This window comes from Staurois parvus, unplaced genomic scaffold (assembly GCF_062004578.1).
Source record: "Staurois parvus isolate SC_StPar_1 unplaced genomic scaffold, SC_StPar_1.0 ptg000101l, whole genome shotgun sequence".
Classification (NCBI taxonomy): domain Eukaryota; kingdom Metazoa; phylum Chordata; class Amphibia; order Anura; family Ranidae; genus Staurois; species Staurois parvus.
This window is the reverse complement of record NW_028317897.1, coordinates 1,172,946-1,190,084: the sequence shown is the minus strand read 5'-3', so window position 1 is coordinate 1,190,084 and position 17,139 is coordinate 1,172,946. Positions and strand designations below refer to the sequence as shown.

Below are 17,139 nucleotides of genomic sequence, written 5' to 3'. Positions count from 1 at the left end.
GGGATTTTGCCGGCTGCCAAACGGCCATTGGCCGGGCGGCAAATGGTTAAGAACGAAGGGTAAGCAGACTTTTGAACCGGGGTTATTTCATTTGTTGTTGCCATGTTTTGTTTTATGATTTGTGCCATTATGGCCTACATTTTAATATGAATCCCATAGGAAATAAATGTGTTTTGCCTGCTCACTCATGTTTTCTTTAAAAATGGTACATAATATTACCAATTCTCCAAGGGTATGCAAACGTTTTAGCACAACTGTAGCTATACCTACAAAAGGCTGCCAGCCTGAAGTGATCTAGCCAGACTTAATTTTCTGACCAATGTTCCATTTTAAAACTGGAACTAAACCCTCCTCTCCTCTTCAGCCAAGGAAGCTGCCATCTTAGTCTGTTTCATCTACAACTACCATGGTGCTGCACATGTGATCAATTATGACACCAGCCATTTGATGGTTTGACAGTTTGGTATAGAGCACAAGCAAACATGACGGTTACATTCCCAGCATGCCAGGAATATAACCGTTTCTTTAAACGTTAAATCGACAGGTTTAGTTCCACTTTGAGTTCTGTTAATTTTTAAAAAAAAAATCCCTTTCAGGTCCAATCAGTATTTTGCAAAGATTTTAGTAAAGTGAAAGGCATATCCTTATCTGCCTCTGTTCTGTCCGGTGTTGCTTCTCTTCACCCATTTGGTAGCCACCGATGATGCAATTTCTGTGCCAGCATATACTGTAGGTCCCAGACACCAGCTTTGTTCCAGGAATGAGTCAGGACTTTACTGCACTGACTTTTGCAGTGGGATACATAGAAACTAAACTCTTTTGAGGAGCATGATATATAATTTTTTTTTTTTTTTTTTGGCCAAATCACCTAGCAATTTTTGTTGTGGGACTTTAGATCCACCTTTAAAGTAGAACTGCAGGCAGGTGCAATATTTTTTTTTTTTTTTCTAGAGGCTTTGAAGTCTAGAAGATGTACTCGAAACAAGTCGGACAGCAAAGGACTAGTCGCCAGTGTTGTCTGTGGTCTCCCTTTTTAGCTGATTTTTAACACACCTCTTCCTGCACTGTGACTCCATGTAAAAGAGACCATCTATGTGGAGGCAGGTCTTTGCTTCCTCATGCTGGAGCCTCCAGCAAGGCGTGAGCAGCACAGTAGTGATATCACCAAATCTTTGTATAAATCTCATGAGACAAGCAGTTGGGGGCATCAGTGTCTTAGAGCTCACACTGCATATATACACTAATAAGCCTCCATTCACACTTGCGACTTTTGACATGACAAGTAGCATAAGTCACAGCCCATTCTTTTCAATGGCTCCCGTTCAGATCTGTGCGACCCAGAGGCACAGCAAATTTGAAAAGGTGCCTGCACTACTTTGATGCAACTTTTGATGCAACTTAAGTCCAGAGAGTGTAAAGTCACAATCCAAACTCACACAAATGTGAATGGAGCCTAAGGCTACAGAACAGGTTTGCTTAGGTACACTTACATTTAAGGAAGAGCACTGTTTTCTAACAGAAATACCAGACAATGTATGCTTTGGGGGGAAGTGGGCAAGATTTAATTTTTTTTTTTTTTTTTTTTTATCCTGTAATATAGCAAATCTTTTTAATTTTGTAAGTTCAGTTTTTCACTTTGACTTTGCTGTTTTATTTCTTTGTAGGCATTTGTCATTCCTGTCTTTTCAGAGCCTCAGAAAGATGGCACAGATGCAACCGTATGCCCTTTTTACTATTAATATTGATAATTTTGAATTAATTATGAACAATTTGTAATTTTTAAAATTTCAGAAAGGTATATTCTAATGTTTTTATATTATTAATGTACATTTGAATAAAACCATTTTTAACCTGATGTATAATTTTAATTCTCATTTGTTTCTGTCTATCTAATTTCAGTTTGAAACACAAGCAATTATAAAAAGTCAACTTTTTTTTCAGTTAATTAAAAAAACAAATCTATACATGTGTTTCAAAATAAAGACAGCATATTTGTAATCCCCTCCCTCTAGTCTCCACTGCAGACAGGAACCTCCAGTGGTATGTAGTTATCTTTTTTCTTGGCTAGTTCCTCTATGCTGCAGCTTGTGTAAGGCATAGTATGGAGTGGTGGCTCAGGCAGAGGTACACAACTGATATCCCTCCCACCCTACCCTGCACTGTGCCTGTAAGCCAGAATTTAGCTGTCTGTCATTAGAGGGACCCAATGCTGGTGATAAGGAAGTAATTCTGCACCATTATCATGGGCTTTAACTAGCCAGTAATGAGAAGAGAAAAAAAAAAAAGGGGGGGGGGGGGGGGGGGGAGTACTTTTATGGCATTCTGTAAGTCTGCTTTAACTAAATTTGGCTTATGAAGAACTGTGACCTGTTTGTATTCCTGTTCAGCAAGTCTTGTGATTTGCCCAACTCCAACATTCTATATAAACAGAAGAGGACACCACTGTTCAATGGTGGTAGCTTCCTGCTACCTCCCCACTTCCAGCCTACTCATTGAACTATAATCCAGCATGTTCGCACAAATTTATTTATTTCAGGTACTTATATAGCGCCATCAATTTACGCAGCACTTTACATATATATTGTACATTCACATCAGTCCCTAACCCCCAAGGGGCGTACAATCTAAGGTCCCTAACTCACATTCATACATACACATACTAGGGCCAATTTAGACAGGAGCCAATTAACCTACCAGCATGTCTTTGGAGTGTGGGAGGAAACCGGAGTACCTGGAGGAAACCCACGCAGGCACAGGGAGAACATGCAAACTCCAGGCAGGTGGTGCTGTGGTTGGGATTTGAACCGGCGACCCTAGTGCTGCCAGGCAGATGTGCTAACCACTTAGCCACTGTGCTGCCCCAAATGGGATCCTTTCTGTTTTCTCCTTCTGAGACAAACTGCCAAACCACCTCCCCTTTCAATAGGAGATATCGGTGCAAAAAAGCAAAGGTATTCTGATTGGCAGAGGCGCACAAAGGCTAGGGCAGTGATGTTGTCTGGGTGGATCTCATGGAGCCATGAGATTCACCCAGATGACATCCCTGCCCTAAGCTCTAAAAAAACACTTTGAGTGCCACTACCAATGTGGGCTTTTTTTTTGCACTGATTTCTCTTATCTATTAATTTACCCTCCTGAGAACCCCAGAGTACCAAGGATGGGAACCTCTAAGGCACACAGAATGACCACACTGACCCTACGTGCAGACAGGTCTTCTCCACCTGTGCACTGGGAAGGCCATGCATTCCTCACCCTGCTGGGTGACCGCAGCCTCAAGCCTACTGGCATCTTGTACTTGTTAAATTTTTCTTGTTTACAGTGTATAACTATATTAGATGTTTAGATACCTGATCTGTACAGTTTTGTTCCAGATCAGGATGTCACCTGTACCTGGAATTTGTACCTTGATAAACAAGTCGGCAATGACCGCTCCATTTTTGCCTTTAAATCCAGGGTTTGATTTTACTGCGTGGGATAGCAAAAAACACTCGCCTATATATCTTCAGCATCGGTCCGATGTTGCAGCTGGCTCTAAGACAGAGAACTGAGTGATCAAATGACCATTGATGACTGTCAGCTGAATCTGGGTCACAGGTGCACCTGTGACAAAGGAGAGGCGTATGTCCAAAAAAAACTTTGACCATACTTCTCTTTTAAAGTAGAACTACGGCCTTTCAATAAATTAAAAATGGGCTGCATCACTTTACTTATACGTACATCAGTGGTTTTCTTAATCCCCCTGCTAAACCTGCCAGGGAGCATGAGCATTATCACTACTGATCCATATGTTGGTAGCGCCTTTAGTCAGCACCTGCACACACCTAGTCTTGCCCAATACTTCTAGATTGACAGCTCCACCTCTGTTGCTGAAACCCTCCTACTGTAAGCTGCAGTGTCTGGGAGGGGGGAGCATGTGTGACACGAGGCTTTTGGAAAGGAAAAAAAAGGGGGGGGGGGGTTTATATTTTGAGGTTTGTGCTAGACATAACCAGACTTGGCATGTAATTGGACTGTCATACAATAACCTTTAGTAACTTTTTAATATAGTTTATAAAAATATTGGGTCCAATCAGAGGTTGCATCACTGTATACCTCCACTATGGCAGCCCAGAGTGACTGCGGTGGAGAGAATGTATGGACACGCATTCATCCACCAGAGAAGAGTCCAAACTATGACTACATTTCCTACAAATCTTATCAAATTAGATGTGTGGGATGCACAGTGGTTTATAGGTTAGCACTTATGCCTTGCAGCACTATCTTCATAGAATTTGAATGTTCTCCCTGTGCTTTTTAAGGGTTTCCTCCCCTTACCAAAGATGTGATGGCGAGTTAACTGGCCCCTGTCTAAAATGGTAGGGTGTGTGCTCCTTGAGGGCAGGGACTAAGGTGTTATTGAAGAATATTTAGAAGCGCAAAACTTGTTGGTGCTATATAATACCCATAATAAACACTTACTAGGTTACATTTACTGGGTTGCATTTAATTTGGTAAATCACTATCCTGAACAATGTTTCTTCCATAACCCCATACGCACCCCCAAGTCTTCTTTACATCCTGGTGCTGCTGATCTCGATTCTTTAACATGCTTCCCCCTACCATGTAGGCTGCATGCCAAAACTCTGGACCAAATGTGTGTCAACACAACCGCTTGTAGTCGCCACCAAAGATTCAAGTGACAGGTTGCCAACATGGGAGCACAATTGGGTAAGCATTGTCAACCCATAACGTGTATCTTTAGGGGCCCTTTTGCAAGATCATTAGGAATTGTTTTAATGAAAGCTGCAGGATTGAAAACATTTGAAACTACATTAACGTTTAAGATTTGCCGTTTCTCTGAATAAGGTTTATATAATTTTAAAAGTTAACCTAAACTCTAAAATCACATAAACCTAAAGGAGTATCTGAGTTGCATTCTATGAAGAAAACCATGGGAAGTAAAAAGAAAAACTGACATGCTTTTATTTTGACAGGTGAGCAAGAACAATTCATAAAACAAATCCATGCCTTTTATTAAAGAATTTGAACATTTCCAGCATTTTTCCGCCCCCCCTCCCAGCAAGTTTCAACTAACAATTCACAATTGGGATTTAAAGTATGTTTACCCAAGATGTATAGTTTAGTTTGTTTGAGGTGGATGTTGCTATAATTAATCACCAACAGGTTTCCTGTGACATTGGGGACATCCGTGAGAAAAACCTTAATCCGTTCCTTGCTGCAGCCTTGCTCAGACAACAGCACTATGTAATAAGGCCCTGTCCCCTACGTAATTCTGCATATAGTAAATCTGACTCTACAGTGCCTTTTACAGTGGTGACTGCCATGTGTGTTATCTGCGAGGCAATTGAGAGTTGCTGCTTTCTTCAATGAAGCTGAAATCCCTTTTTTCATTCACAGCTATCATTTAGCAAATTGACACCATATGGTCCAATTGCTACATGTACTGCAAAGCTGCATTGGTGGATGACAGAACCTACCATAATGACCACTTTTGGTGTCCTTTTTTAAAAGTTTTTATTTCAACTTTTGTAGCCACATTGGGATAGAACCTACTTTATATTTGTTACATGTTTCCATAGCATAACAAAAAGGCAACCACTTTTTATTTTTTTAAATGTTTTTACTGGCTTAACATGCCTTCCATGTTCTCCCTGCTTTTGTCAAGTTTGGTGGAGGGGGGGGTTTGCCATGGAGTGATTATCATTTAACCCTGTCTGTACTGTGTTCGCAGTTCTTCATTTTCAGCCATAAAATCAATTTTAACATTGTCTGTCCTGAAAAAGTAAAAGTTTAGAAACTGCCCTCCTGCATTGTAATGAGCTATAGCACTTTCTGTGTAGGGACAAAGACTGCCCAGATATTCTTAAAATCAGCCATGGCACCTTTTTAGATGTTTCAAATAAGATGGTAAGAAATGTGATTGCATTGCACATAAGGAGTCCCTTCTTGAACCTGGCTATGCTCTGTTCTGATCTTGCCATAAGCCGAGGTCCCAGCAAAACATGAAGTGGTGAGAGAAGTTTTATTCACAAATTGATTTTTTACAAAGTCAAGAATTTACACATGAAGTAAATCCTGCAACTCTAAAAAGATTATGCAGGTTTTCTTCAAATGTAGTTTACAAATCACTCCCAGAGACTCAGGAGATTGCAAAAATTATACAGAAAATGGACTGGTCCACTAGAAGACTGTAAAACCTTTTACACTGTATTTATGTGCAATTAAAATGGCTTTTACCTTGCCACATAGGTTATCGGCTCCATTGGCACTACTGGGCAGAAGATGAAGGTATAATATGACTTGGTATTTGACCAACCTAGCTTTAGCTTGAATTAACTTACACAGGTATTTTGTTTTAGTCAGTCAAGCAAACCTCAGGTAGCCTTAAAACGGTCACTGTTGATGAAGCTGGGTTGCTACCACCATTCTGTAACTGTCCAGAATGGATTACAGGCAATAACCGCAATAGTGAGGATGAAGAGGCTGACAATGGCAAGAGTGTCTAGTAGTTGGCTAAGTTGTGTCAAGTAGAAAATTTAACATTGTGTTCCAAAGCATTATAAAAGCGCACCAGCGCTGCACCTACTATACTGTGTTGTTTTTTTTTTTAAATATATTTAAGGCCCAACATTTGGTTCATCCAGGCACCACTTGCATACATTATTTTAGCCAAAGTATTAAAACTGTCTACTGCCAAGGAATGGCATTAGGTAATGGGGTAAGCAGGTGTTACAGCAATCCAGCCCTATCAGGTGGGCGAGAAGCAAACCTAAGACTAAGCAAATAGCAACTTGCTGTAGCCTGGTGTATTGACAAGGGGATCCCAATCCTAAAGTTAGTAAATGGCAGAAGGTACCACATACCATCTGTGTGATATTTAGAAGGCTTTAGCTTAACACTAAGCAATATGCCAAGTGTCTTCATATTCTGCTTGTACAACCTGCCATACTCGGGTGGCTGCATCCATGTCTTATGTGGTCATGCACATGTACTGCTATATAGAAGACTGCACAGGTGGATAATACAATCCTGGCCCTACTGATATGTACTATACATGAAGTTACCACCTGAAAGTAATAAGGCATGTTTCTGATTGTAATGTATAAACATGAGGCAAATGTGCCATGCTTTTGCATGTTCTTTCAAGACCAAATGGATCTAAATCCAAACCAGATGACCATTACTGTGCACTGTTTCATAAAGTGATTAAAGTTTTTTTTTTTTGGTTTTTTTTTTTTTCTTTAATAAGTTCTACTTTGTGTAATGGTTTTGCACAGAGTGTCTCTGATACTATTCTTCTGGGGTCCCCCACTGGTGCTTCTCCTCTTCTCCGTGTGCCACCATAGGAAGCAACTTTCTATGGTGGCACATGTGCAGTCTCTATCCAGAACCATGGTGTGTTTTGTCTAATGATACACTGTGGCTCCCCCACTGGATTTGATTGACAGTAGCAGGAGCCAATGGCTTTTGCTACTCTGTCCAGTGAGGAGGGGGTGAAGAGAGCATCACCGCTACTCTGGCACAGCACTGGATAGAGATCAGGCTCGGGTAAGTATTTAGGAGGGAGCTGCACAAAAAAAAAGCCAGGAAAGGTAGAGAATGCATTAAGGTAAACAACCTGAAGCTTTTACAACTACTTAAGCAATTGCCATGGGGTGTGTTTTTTTTTTTTTTTTTTTTTTTTTTTTTTTAACATCCTCTACATGCACTCACCCTAGCAACAGTTGCACATTATTTCTCTGGACTGGCTTTCTCATAGTGACACTAGTGGACCATGCCTGAGCAATGTGTGTTAGCATGGCCACTTTTAGGTTCTGCCAGGGGACCAAATAAAATGGTGACAACACAGGGAACAGATGGTAGACAGTTGTCACCCCATCACAGGAAGTGCTTGAAGAAGGATATTCATGGTAGGATCACCAGTTTTTACTTTCTGCAGATTTAAATACTGGAAACAACTTTTGAAATTTAAATTGATATGTTAAAGCTTATATAAGATTTTAGCGAATGCGTTTAGATGTAATTTAAGGGTTAGTGCTACTTTAATTACATTCCTGAGTGGAAGATAAGCCATTTTGTATAGGCTTCAAAAGGTGCTTTAAAGCTGCCAAGTATAAAGTGTAGGTAATACTCATCTCCCAAAGTGTCTGATTGGCCAGTGAGGCAGCCCATCATAACAATGGAATAAATATATGTCTGGGAGATGGCAAGCGTCACCCTGGAAGTGTTGAAGCTTTGCCCATCAGTCCAACCTGGTATGAGATAGCTACACTTTATAACAGCATTTTTATTTATTTTTAAAGCAACAGTCACTAGATATTTGTTAAAAAGGCCTTTCTGAAATGAGAGGGAAAAAAATTGCCTGTCCTGCTGTTGATGTTTAAACTTTAGGGCCTAAAACATCAGATTCACCACTCTTTCTGGAGCATCTGACTGCTGATTCCACACTGCGTTTTTTTTTTCTTTTTTTAAATCTACCATCCCCCTACATTGTTACAGGCTACAGTACCGGTATAGTGACATAAGAGATGGTAGGTGAAACCACACTGCACATTAGGGGAGCAAGGATCTGTTACTTCCAGATATATCAAATGCAGAAGTTAATCACTCAGCTGGTAGGACAGTAAATATTAACTCTTGTTTTACAGGTTAGGCGTTAACATTTACTCTAGTGCCAGAGCTATTTTAATACTGATTATGAAAGTTCAAAATAAGCCATTTCAAGCCCACTGCCTGATTTTGTAACCTAATAATGGACATCAGGAGTAAGCATCCATTTTTCTCACAAGAGAGTCTTTATTTGGGGGATGGTTGATGGGGTACTTTTGCATTGCACTGTTTTCTTAAGTGAAAACTTGTTTTCCTTCATAACCAAAAAACTGCATATGAATTTTGCTACTCGGCACATAATAATGAATGTCAGTCCATAATGTTTCGTCGTATTTAGCCCTGGTTCACACAGGATTTGCTGAAATTCCCACACCGCATTGCAATCGCACAGTGTCCATGCAATCTGGTACAATGTTAAATTAACGACACACCAAAACAGATCGCAAAATGCAGTGCAGTTATCAGAATTCACATCACATGGGTGTGAACACCCATGCAATGTGAATCAGGTGCGGGGGAAAAAAAAAGGGTCCTGCACCTTTTTTTAGTGCGGATGCGATTTGCACAGGAATGCGGTGCAGTTCCTGTGTGAATCACATGCGCTGTTGCGCGCGTTAGTATGATCCAGGGCTGAAAATATCAAATTATACTGGTCTAATAGCGCAGCTTAACAAACATTCATCTGAAAGTTAAGGAGCTGGGCTGAAAATTCTCAGCTAAATGGTGACAGTCACTGTTCAGGTACTTTTGAATGGGAGAAATCTTCACAAGCATGGCTAGCCTTGCTTTACTATGCCTGGTGGTAAGCACAATGATATAGAATGATTATGGTCAAGCCTGCCTGGTTATTAGCAAAATGAAGTTTTGGGGATGTGTATTTTGTGAATGGTCAGAAGGAGAGGAAGGCAGGCACATGACATCCCAGATGTACAGCGGGAATTGTACCAATTTCAGCATGGAAACAGATTTCCCAGGCATAGAATAAGACCTGCAGGATGAGGATTGCTTTTGTGGCAACGGAATGTGTAACTGCTTCAACTCAAAGCTGGCCATAGATGGGTCAGGTTCAACCAGCCTGTCGAGCGACCTGATTTCCTGCATCCACACTCTATGTGGGTGGGAGAATCCTCCCTCTGTGTGCTTGTATTCTAACGGTGGGGAAGTCTCCACAGTGTCATAATACAAAGATCACTGTTGCAGGCTATAGCCTGCAGTGCTGATCGACTGCAAACTTTCCAGAAGGGCTGTTGTACAGAAGTCATTCAGTTGATTGACTTCTGTACAACAGTGACCATACATTGGATGAAATTCAGCTCGTCCCTGCTGAACCAGCTGAATTTGCTAATCTATGGGCAGCTTAGGTGTATAGTGCCTGGAGTTAGGCTTTAAATTGCTGTTAGGGTTATTATTTCTGGCTGTGACCTCATTGGAGTGATATATATATATTTTTTTTTTTCCCTTGCTTCCAGTCCTTGTGCTGCAAGAAATGGGAATAAGATTGGCACAGGATCAGAAAGGCAGATAGTATAGAGAAATAAAAAAAAAACTGATGGTCCACAAACTATTGAATGTACTGGAAATTTGGTGCATGAAACACTGATTTTATGAATGCCCCAAATAACAGTTCAAGTTGAGAGGTTTAAACAAATGTGTAAAAGAAAAATCCCACCGCCAACATGTCTCACAAGAAATATAAGGATTTGTACCAAATAAATTTTCCAAAAATTAGCTTGGCAATGAAGGTGTGCAGTGAGGCGCCAAGAGGATGACGGCCCAAAGCATTAGATACACCTAACTTAACCTATGAATGGCGGTTGTAGAGGGATGCTAAAAACTCGGCTAAAAACATGTTTTTTGTTCATTTCCCCTTGGGGAAAATTCCCATTTCCTGTGCTGACAAGAAGTAACGACAGCAATACAAAACTGACGGATTCTAACCGGTTTCACTCTATCCAACATCCAATTCTTGGCTTAAAGTCACCCAGATATTGTATGCTTGTACTTCAACTGCTTTATGGTCAGTGTATTATTTCTTCTGATAATCATTGATATGGTGGATACAGTTCAACCTTGAATGCCGATCCTGACGTTTACTTCTATGTACACTTGTACTCTATTTTAAATTTCAATAAAAATATTGAAATTGAAAATCTTGGCTGCAGCTGTGCTTTAATTTTTGCTTGGGGAAAAAAAAAAAAATAGTGCCACTTTAAAATGTCCCAATTTGTAGCTTGGCATGGGTGAATTTTCATCCTAAGTTTTGCATTTAAATATTCACAGTAATAGGTGAATCACACCACTGGGTTCTCATTTTATAATAATCACCACTTGCAGTAACACCCATCTGCCACCACCCTCTACAATAACTATTTTTGTTTATTATAAACCATTTATAAATGTAACAGGACAGTACTTTGTTGGTGGAAAGGTAACAGAAAAAAGTATATACCTTATTTTTACTTCTTAAAGACAAAATAAGTTCTGACTTATCAAGAGTATAAATAGATATCAAAAACAAAAGTAAAAAACCACAGGAGATTGTGTTAGTCTGAATCAGAGTTCTCTGGCTCGGGCATCTGTGTACCATGTATAACTTCTTCCAGTGGTGCCATCGTCCCATCTGCTCTCACACCCATCGGTTTAATAATATCTTCCCTGAAAGACAAAAAATAAAATTCTTTTCAGCGTTCAGAATGTGTTAGGCACTCAGACAGGCTCCGCATACAAAAATTTTCTCTTTTTATTAATCCAAGCTCCATGTTTAACAAATAAAGTTGACCTTAAAGAGCCAAAATAATGTGAAGAATAGATTCAACTTGTTCTCTGTTGCTGGCTGCCAATTAAAGGGAAAGCACCGAAGTCCACATTTAATGAGTCCTGGACAAGGATGCAAGACTGCTGTGTTGTATATACAAGTTCTCTTTTGTCTGATTTTATTCCAGTTAAAAAAAGAAAAAAAAAAAATTGCCAGACACTCAGCACCAGTTCAGCAAATAGCTCCATTCAGTTAAAAAGACAACAGTGCGTTTTTATTTAATTAGCAAACAGAAAATAACCTAGGTGAGGTTCTGCCTGCACATCCTCTAGTGGTGCTTGAGACCTGCTTGATTCACTAAGAATTAGCCAACCTTCTTGCTGTAGCTTTTTGTCTGTGACAGTTTAATTACAGAACTGACAATCATTTTAATCCTTTTACAGCTTCCAACAACCCTCCATCCTCAATCCAATTATATCTAGCCCCCATGCTCCTACCTCATTTGGTAGTCCTTAATTATTGATTTAAAGCTAATAAACGAGCACATTAAATTAATTTCCAACGTTATCGAGCTATAAGAGTACCAGCCCTAAATCTGTACAACTTGGATGCGCTGGGCGCCTTTACTTGAATTAAGGGTGGCAATGCCCAATGCCTTCAGCCACAGGATATCCACCATCACCACTGTGGCTCTAGGTATGCATTTGTGTGTTTTATATATATATATATATACACACACACACATACATACATACATACATACATATATACATACAAACTTTACTGCATGAAAAAAAAAAATAGCTAAAGTATACAAGAATGGCAGATTGCTGGGCTAACCTTTGTTTTTCCTGCATCGTTACCATCCTTATGTGCCACATCTGAATTTCGCCCCACTTCGCAATTGTGATTTATTTATTTTTTTACCTCAAGCTTCTGCAAGCGGACTCTGTGTTTCAAAGAGAAACTATAATTTTGGGTCAATGGTGGGTTTTTTTTTTTAATTTTAAGATGCTTTTAACTTTTTTTTTTTTTTTTATACACTGGCATTCAATAATTTTTTTTTCTTGTGTGTAAATTGAGAGAATGTGTTTAAAAATAATTCCCAGAGCACTGTGACTGAAACCCTTGACAGAACGCGCAATCAGCGATCTTTTGATAACTTGTATTGCAGGTCTGGGTAGAAAGCAAAGAACCTACCAATAAATGCACAATAGATGAAAACAAGCCCCCACCATCACCACCAGAATACAACAGCACTGTGAGAGGGATTCCCCCCATCAACCTAGCCTATGTTAATAGGAGAATCATGTGATTATTTCCTTCAACCACAGGTAGAAGGAAAGAAAATAGCATGATATATGGGTTGCCTAACCCATTAATACAACGTGAACAAAATCAGACACATTTGAAGTCCAGCCTGGGTGATGGCCATAGCACACTCCATAGATACAGTGACAAAGTGAGCATAGCCATAAAGGGATGGGAAGTGTGTTATTCACAGGATTGCTAGGTGAAAATAAAGAGGAAAAAAAATTATTTAAATACAGCCACCACATCGAAGGACCAATAAGCTGCACTGTGTTAAATTTGTTTTGGGATATGCTTTATGATTAGCTACATGAAACCTGAACACAGTTTCTCTACAACATTTAATGTAAAAAGTTAAACCAATTAAAAAAAAAAAAAATTTTTTAAAAAGGAGTATTTCTCTGTCGTATTCTATCACCTGATTCCATATCTCCTTAGAAATATCCACTCACCTAGCTATCATGCAGGACCCTGCACAGGTTTAATTAAACCACTACCTACAACTCAATGTATTACCTCAATCAGTCTTCGCCCTCGCAGTAAGGCACAAAAAGCCAGCTCTTTTTCATTATGACAGTAATGATTTGCCAGAGAAACAAACACTATTCAGCCACAGGCCCTTGTTTCACAAGACTATGTTCCTTGCCTATTAATATTTTCTGTTAATTGAAGTCTGAATTCCAACAATACTTTGTCGGCTTTCTGTGACGTGACTTTCTTTGGTCAGCAGCTACAAAAGGGAGCAGGAGCAGCATCACCCAAACAATTAGCTGGTAATTATGTGTTTTTAATGAGCTGGCTGGCAGTAGCTCTCTTATATACACTCTGTTTTACTGAATATATAACACAGCATACACCAGGATAATTGGAGCTGAGGCTTCCACTGTAGGATTCTAAATGTCGTCAAAAAGATTGGTAGCACAAAACCTTAACCAGATCCCTTTGAAATCCTACATTGAAAATGGCTCACTCGTCATGTAAGCACAGCTGTTTTGGCATAACCAAACCCACACCTCTATTTTTCCACTTTAAAGCACATCTAAACCCTAAATGACCTTTATTTTACAAAAGTCCCGTACATCAGACACAACTACGATACTTGTGTGTGTGTGTTTTTTTTTTAAATATGGAATTTACCAGTATGTCAAAATTCCCTATCTTTGAGTATCACCCCAGATAGTTGATTCTTGCACCATGGGTTTTACACTGCTACCTTTAGGTGATTGCACACTGGTAAAGTCTTCTCTGGGTCCAGCCTTTTGTGTCCCCATATAACCCCAATTCATCTCCAACAGCAGAAGGTATCCAAGACATTAGTAAAGAAACGGGAATCTCGCCAAGTGGGTTATATGAGGATATAAGGGACAGACCCAGCAAAATGTTTACCAGGATGGAAATACCCAAAAAGGTAGCAGCGTATAACACAATCTTAAGAAATCAACTCCTGTGTCCTGTATAGTAAAGAAATACGGTTTTCACCTTCATTCATAGTGGTTTTAAATCATCAGTGGTTGCAGGAGATCACCAGTACTGCTATACATCAGTGGATCAGTGTTATAATGTGTATTGAACCATCCACGTGTAGTCTTTATTAGGAGAGAAAGGAATGCCTCAGGGAAGCCTACCCCACCCTCACCTAACTGCTGCTCTCCTTCATTCCTCGTACCACTTCATCCCCCACAGCCACTTCCTCCTGTACCACTACCCCCTCCCTCCTAGATTGTAAGCTCGAAAGAGTAGGGCCCTATAACCCCTCGTGTGCTGTTTGTAGTTGCTGTAATGTTTCATGTATTGTCCCCCCCTCTATTGTACAGCGCTGAGGAAACCCTTTGGCGCTATATAAACTCAATGTAATGTAATAATGAATGTCAATATGTAACAGGAAAAGCCTGCACAAGAACTTTCATGCATTGTGTTGTGGGGTTATGCATTTAGTATAGCACACCAACAAAAGGTAAGGTACTGATGAACTTGCCATGAGCAACACCTTCCATTGTAGAGGTTCAGTTTTTGTCCCATTGTTAGTTTTGTAGCCTATTCATATATGTTAATGTACAGTACATGAGGTAATAGATGGCAATGGAACTTGTAGGTGTGAAGGGTCCTCATAGCATTGCCTTTTAAATGAAAGCTGCAGATTTAAAATATAACTTTTAAAAGCATACATTAGATTTTATCCTTTAATGTGGAAAAGCTTTAGTACAGTTGTGTGTTCATTAAAGGAGAACTAATACATTTCTAGGAGTATAAGCCCCTTCTTTTTCTGGCTGTATCACCACCCCAGTCTTAAGTCTAGATTATGGGTGTTCCTGTGGAGGGAAGGAACAGCCTTGCCCTTGCTTTAAGATGACTATTCTTTTACTATTATGATTTTTCATTTAGTGTAAAAGATTACTCAGCTCTGTGTGTATCTGTTCTCTTTGTACAGATACACAGACCTGTGACACTGTATGACCTTTCACTTTCATGAATGACTAGTTCACTAGGGTATGATCTTTTGTGAATGGCAGCACTGGTCTCCAGTGCGTCCCCTGCTGCCAGACACCAGCACTGTAACTCTCAAACTGAAATTCCAACAAGACCCAGGACTACGTCTATATGGTCCCCTAAAGGGTTATAAGTCTAGTGAGACTTCCTTTAGGTTACATTAAAATTCTAATACTGGTAGTATAAATTCCTACAATTATCTTGACAAGGGCAATTCATTTTCTTGGCTGCTGGCATCCAAGCTGTGGCTCGTTGGTACTTATTAAAGCCACAAGGTGTTTACGCTTGTAAAAAAATAAAATAAAAATGTATATATATTCATTATACTTTATTCTGCTAGGAAAATGATTTGGCTCTTTCATCTGTTTTTAACTTTTTTTGTGCTGTCCATTCCATTTTTTTTCTTTTAACTCTTACAATAGATTTTGTTGCGAGTAATGTTAAATTGGTGATAAATTTGTAAGGGTGCTCTAGGAAGGACAAATGTAGGAGCACAGATTTATTACAGGTCTGTAATGGTGATGATCTCTGGCAGTTACACATTCTGGTATTGTCCTATAGTATATCCCCAGTCTCTGACCATCTCCTGTAGCATCAACGTACATATTTGCCAGCACACCATGGATCTTCATGTAACATCCAAATGCTTTTATTCAAAAGATCACATCACAGCAGAAAAGTGCAACATAGCAGTGCCACACATGACCTGTTCATCAGGCGTGTGATAACTGCATACAACAGGGCTGAGACATTTTGAAGTAACCTCCATCAGAGACCAGATGTAATGAGCCACTCCCCCCCCCCCCAAAATAAAAAAAACATAGATAAAACAAAAAAAAGTACCAGACTGCAAATTCTATTTCACTGTTTGTGAGGGTCTTGTGTATTTGCTCAGATGAGCAGTCAGCAAAACTGCCTGCTTTCAGTAGTATCTGGCTTGTAAACTCAATTGGACACGTGTATCCTCATGACTAACACCTGTATATGACTGACATCATCCCATTCTAGCCAATGAAGATGGCCAAAAACCATCACACAGAAGAAGACTCTGACGAGGGGCAGGGATCGTTGGAGGAAGGTACAGCTCCCTTTAATTCTGCTTTAATTGCATTGACAACAGCTGTCTTTTAAACAAGGTGTCAAAGAGCCAACACCTCAACTGGCACACAGAGGTAATAGAACCCTGCATGACTTTTTGGTTTAGGCTGACGCAAGACATAAATATCTAAGCGCCCCATAGATAAACTCACAGAAGACATGATGCTGGAGGGGCCATAACTGTAGTGTTTGCAATTTGCTCATTTCTGGGGAATATTGCTCACAGCCACATAGAGGCATAGATATTTCAAGATTTACACAAAATATTCTGTGTGCAGTGACATATGTGGGTAAAATGATTGGTCCATTCAAAAGCTGCTTCCTGCCACAGAAGTGAGATTAGGACTGACTCAAAAGACAGAAAAGTGTGGACTAGATTGAGCAAAACAAACCGGTAGTAGTACACTTTGATCACCTACTTCTCTGTGCATGGATTTTGTGTCGGTGTGATAAATATACCAAGAGGCCCACGAGAGGCAAAGGTCACAATTGTCTTCTTTGATACCATAAGGCCTTCTGGATTTGGCACTCGGTGGGCTTCAGGGAAATCTGACAGGGGAGAAACCTGTGTGTAAAAAATACAGGTCTCTCTCCTGTCAACATGGACATGCTATTTCGTATCACTCTGCACAGCAGAGAGATACAAAGCAGCATGTCTCCCAAGTAAAACACAACACACAGTTAACTCTTTGATCGCCCTAGATATTAACCCCTTTCTGCCCAGTATCATTAGTACAGTGTCAGTGCTTTTTATTCGCACTGATCACTGTATTAGTGTCACTGAGGATGTCAGTGGCAGTTAATCAGTTCCAACCCAGTGTCAGAATGCCCGCCGCAGTTCCGCTATAAGTCACTCATCACCACTATTACTAGTAATA

The 17,139-nt window shown here is 39.9% G+C and overlaps 2 protein-coding genes across 2 annotated transcripts in view; one reads left to right on the top strand and one right to left on the bottom strand.

Annotated features, from left to right (window-relative positions):
• The window catches only part of LOC149467783 (uncharacterized), a 46,527-nt gene extending 44,672 nt beyond the window's left edge, over window positions 1-1,855 (top strand). The window contains exon 12 of the mRNA XM_089671214.1: window positions 1,665-1,855. The gene's annotated coding sequence lies outside the window, so the exon portion shown is untranslated. The remainder of the gene's footprint in view (window positions 1-1,664) is intronic.
• A 3,083-nt stretch (window positions 1,856-4,938) lies between these two features.
• Window positions 4,939-17,139, bottom strand: part of RIC8B (RIC8 guanine nucleotide exchange factor B) — a 62,880-nt gene continuing 50,679 nt past the window's right edge. Inside the window, exon 10 of the mRNA XM_089671198.1 lies at window positions 4,939-11,265. Coding sequence (XP_089527324.1) covers window positions 11,154-11,265 — 112 coding nt within the window. The 3' untranslated portion in view covers window positions 4,939-11,153. The remainder of the gene's footprint in view (window positions 11,266-17,139) is intronic.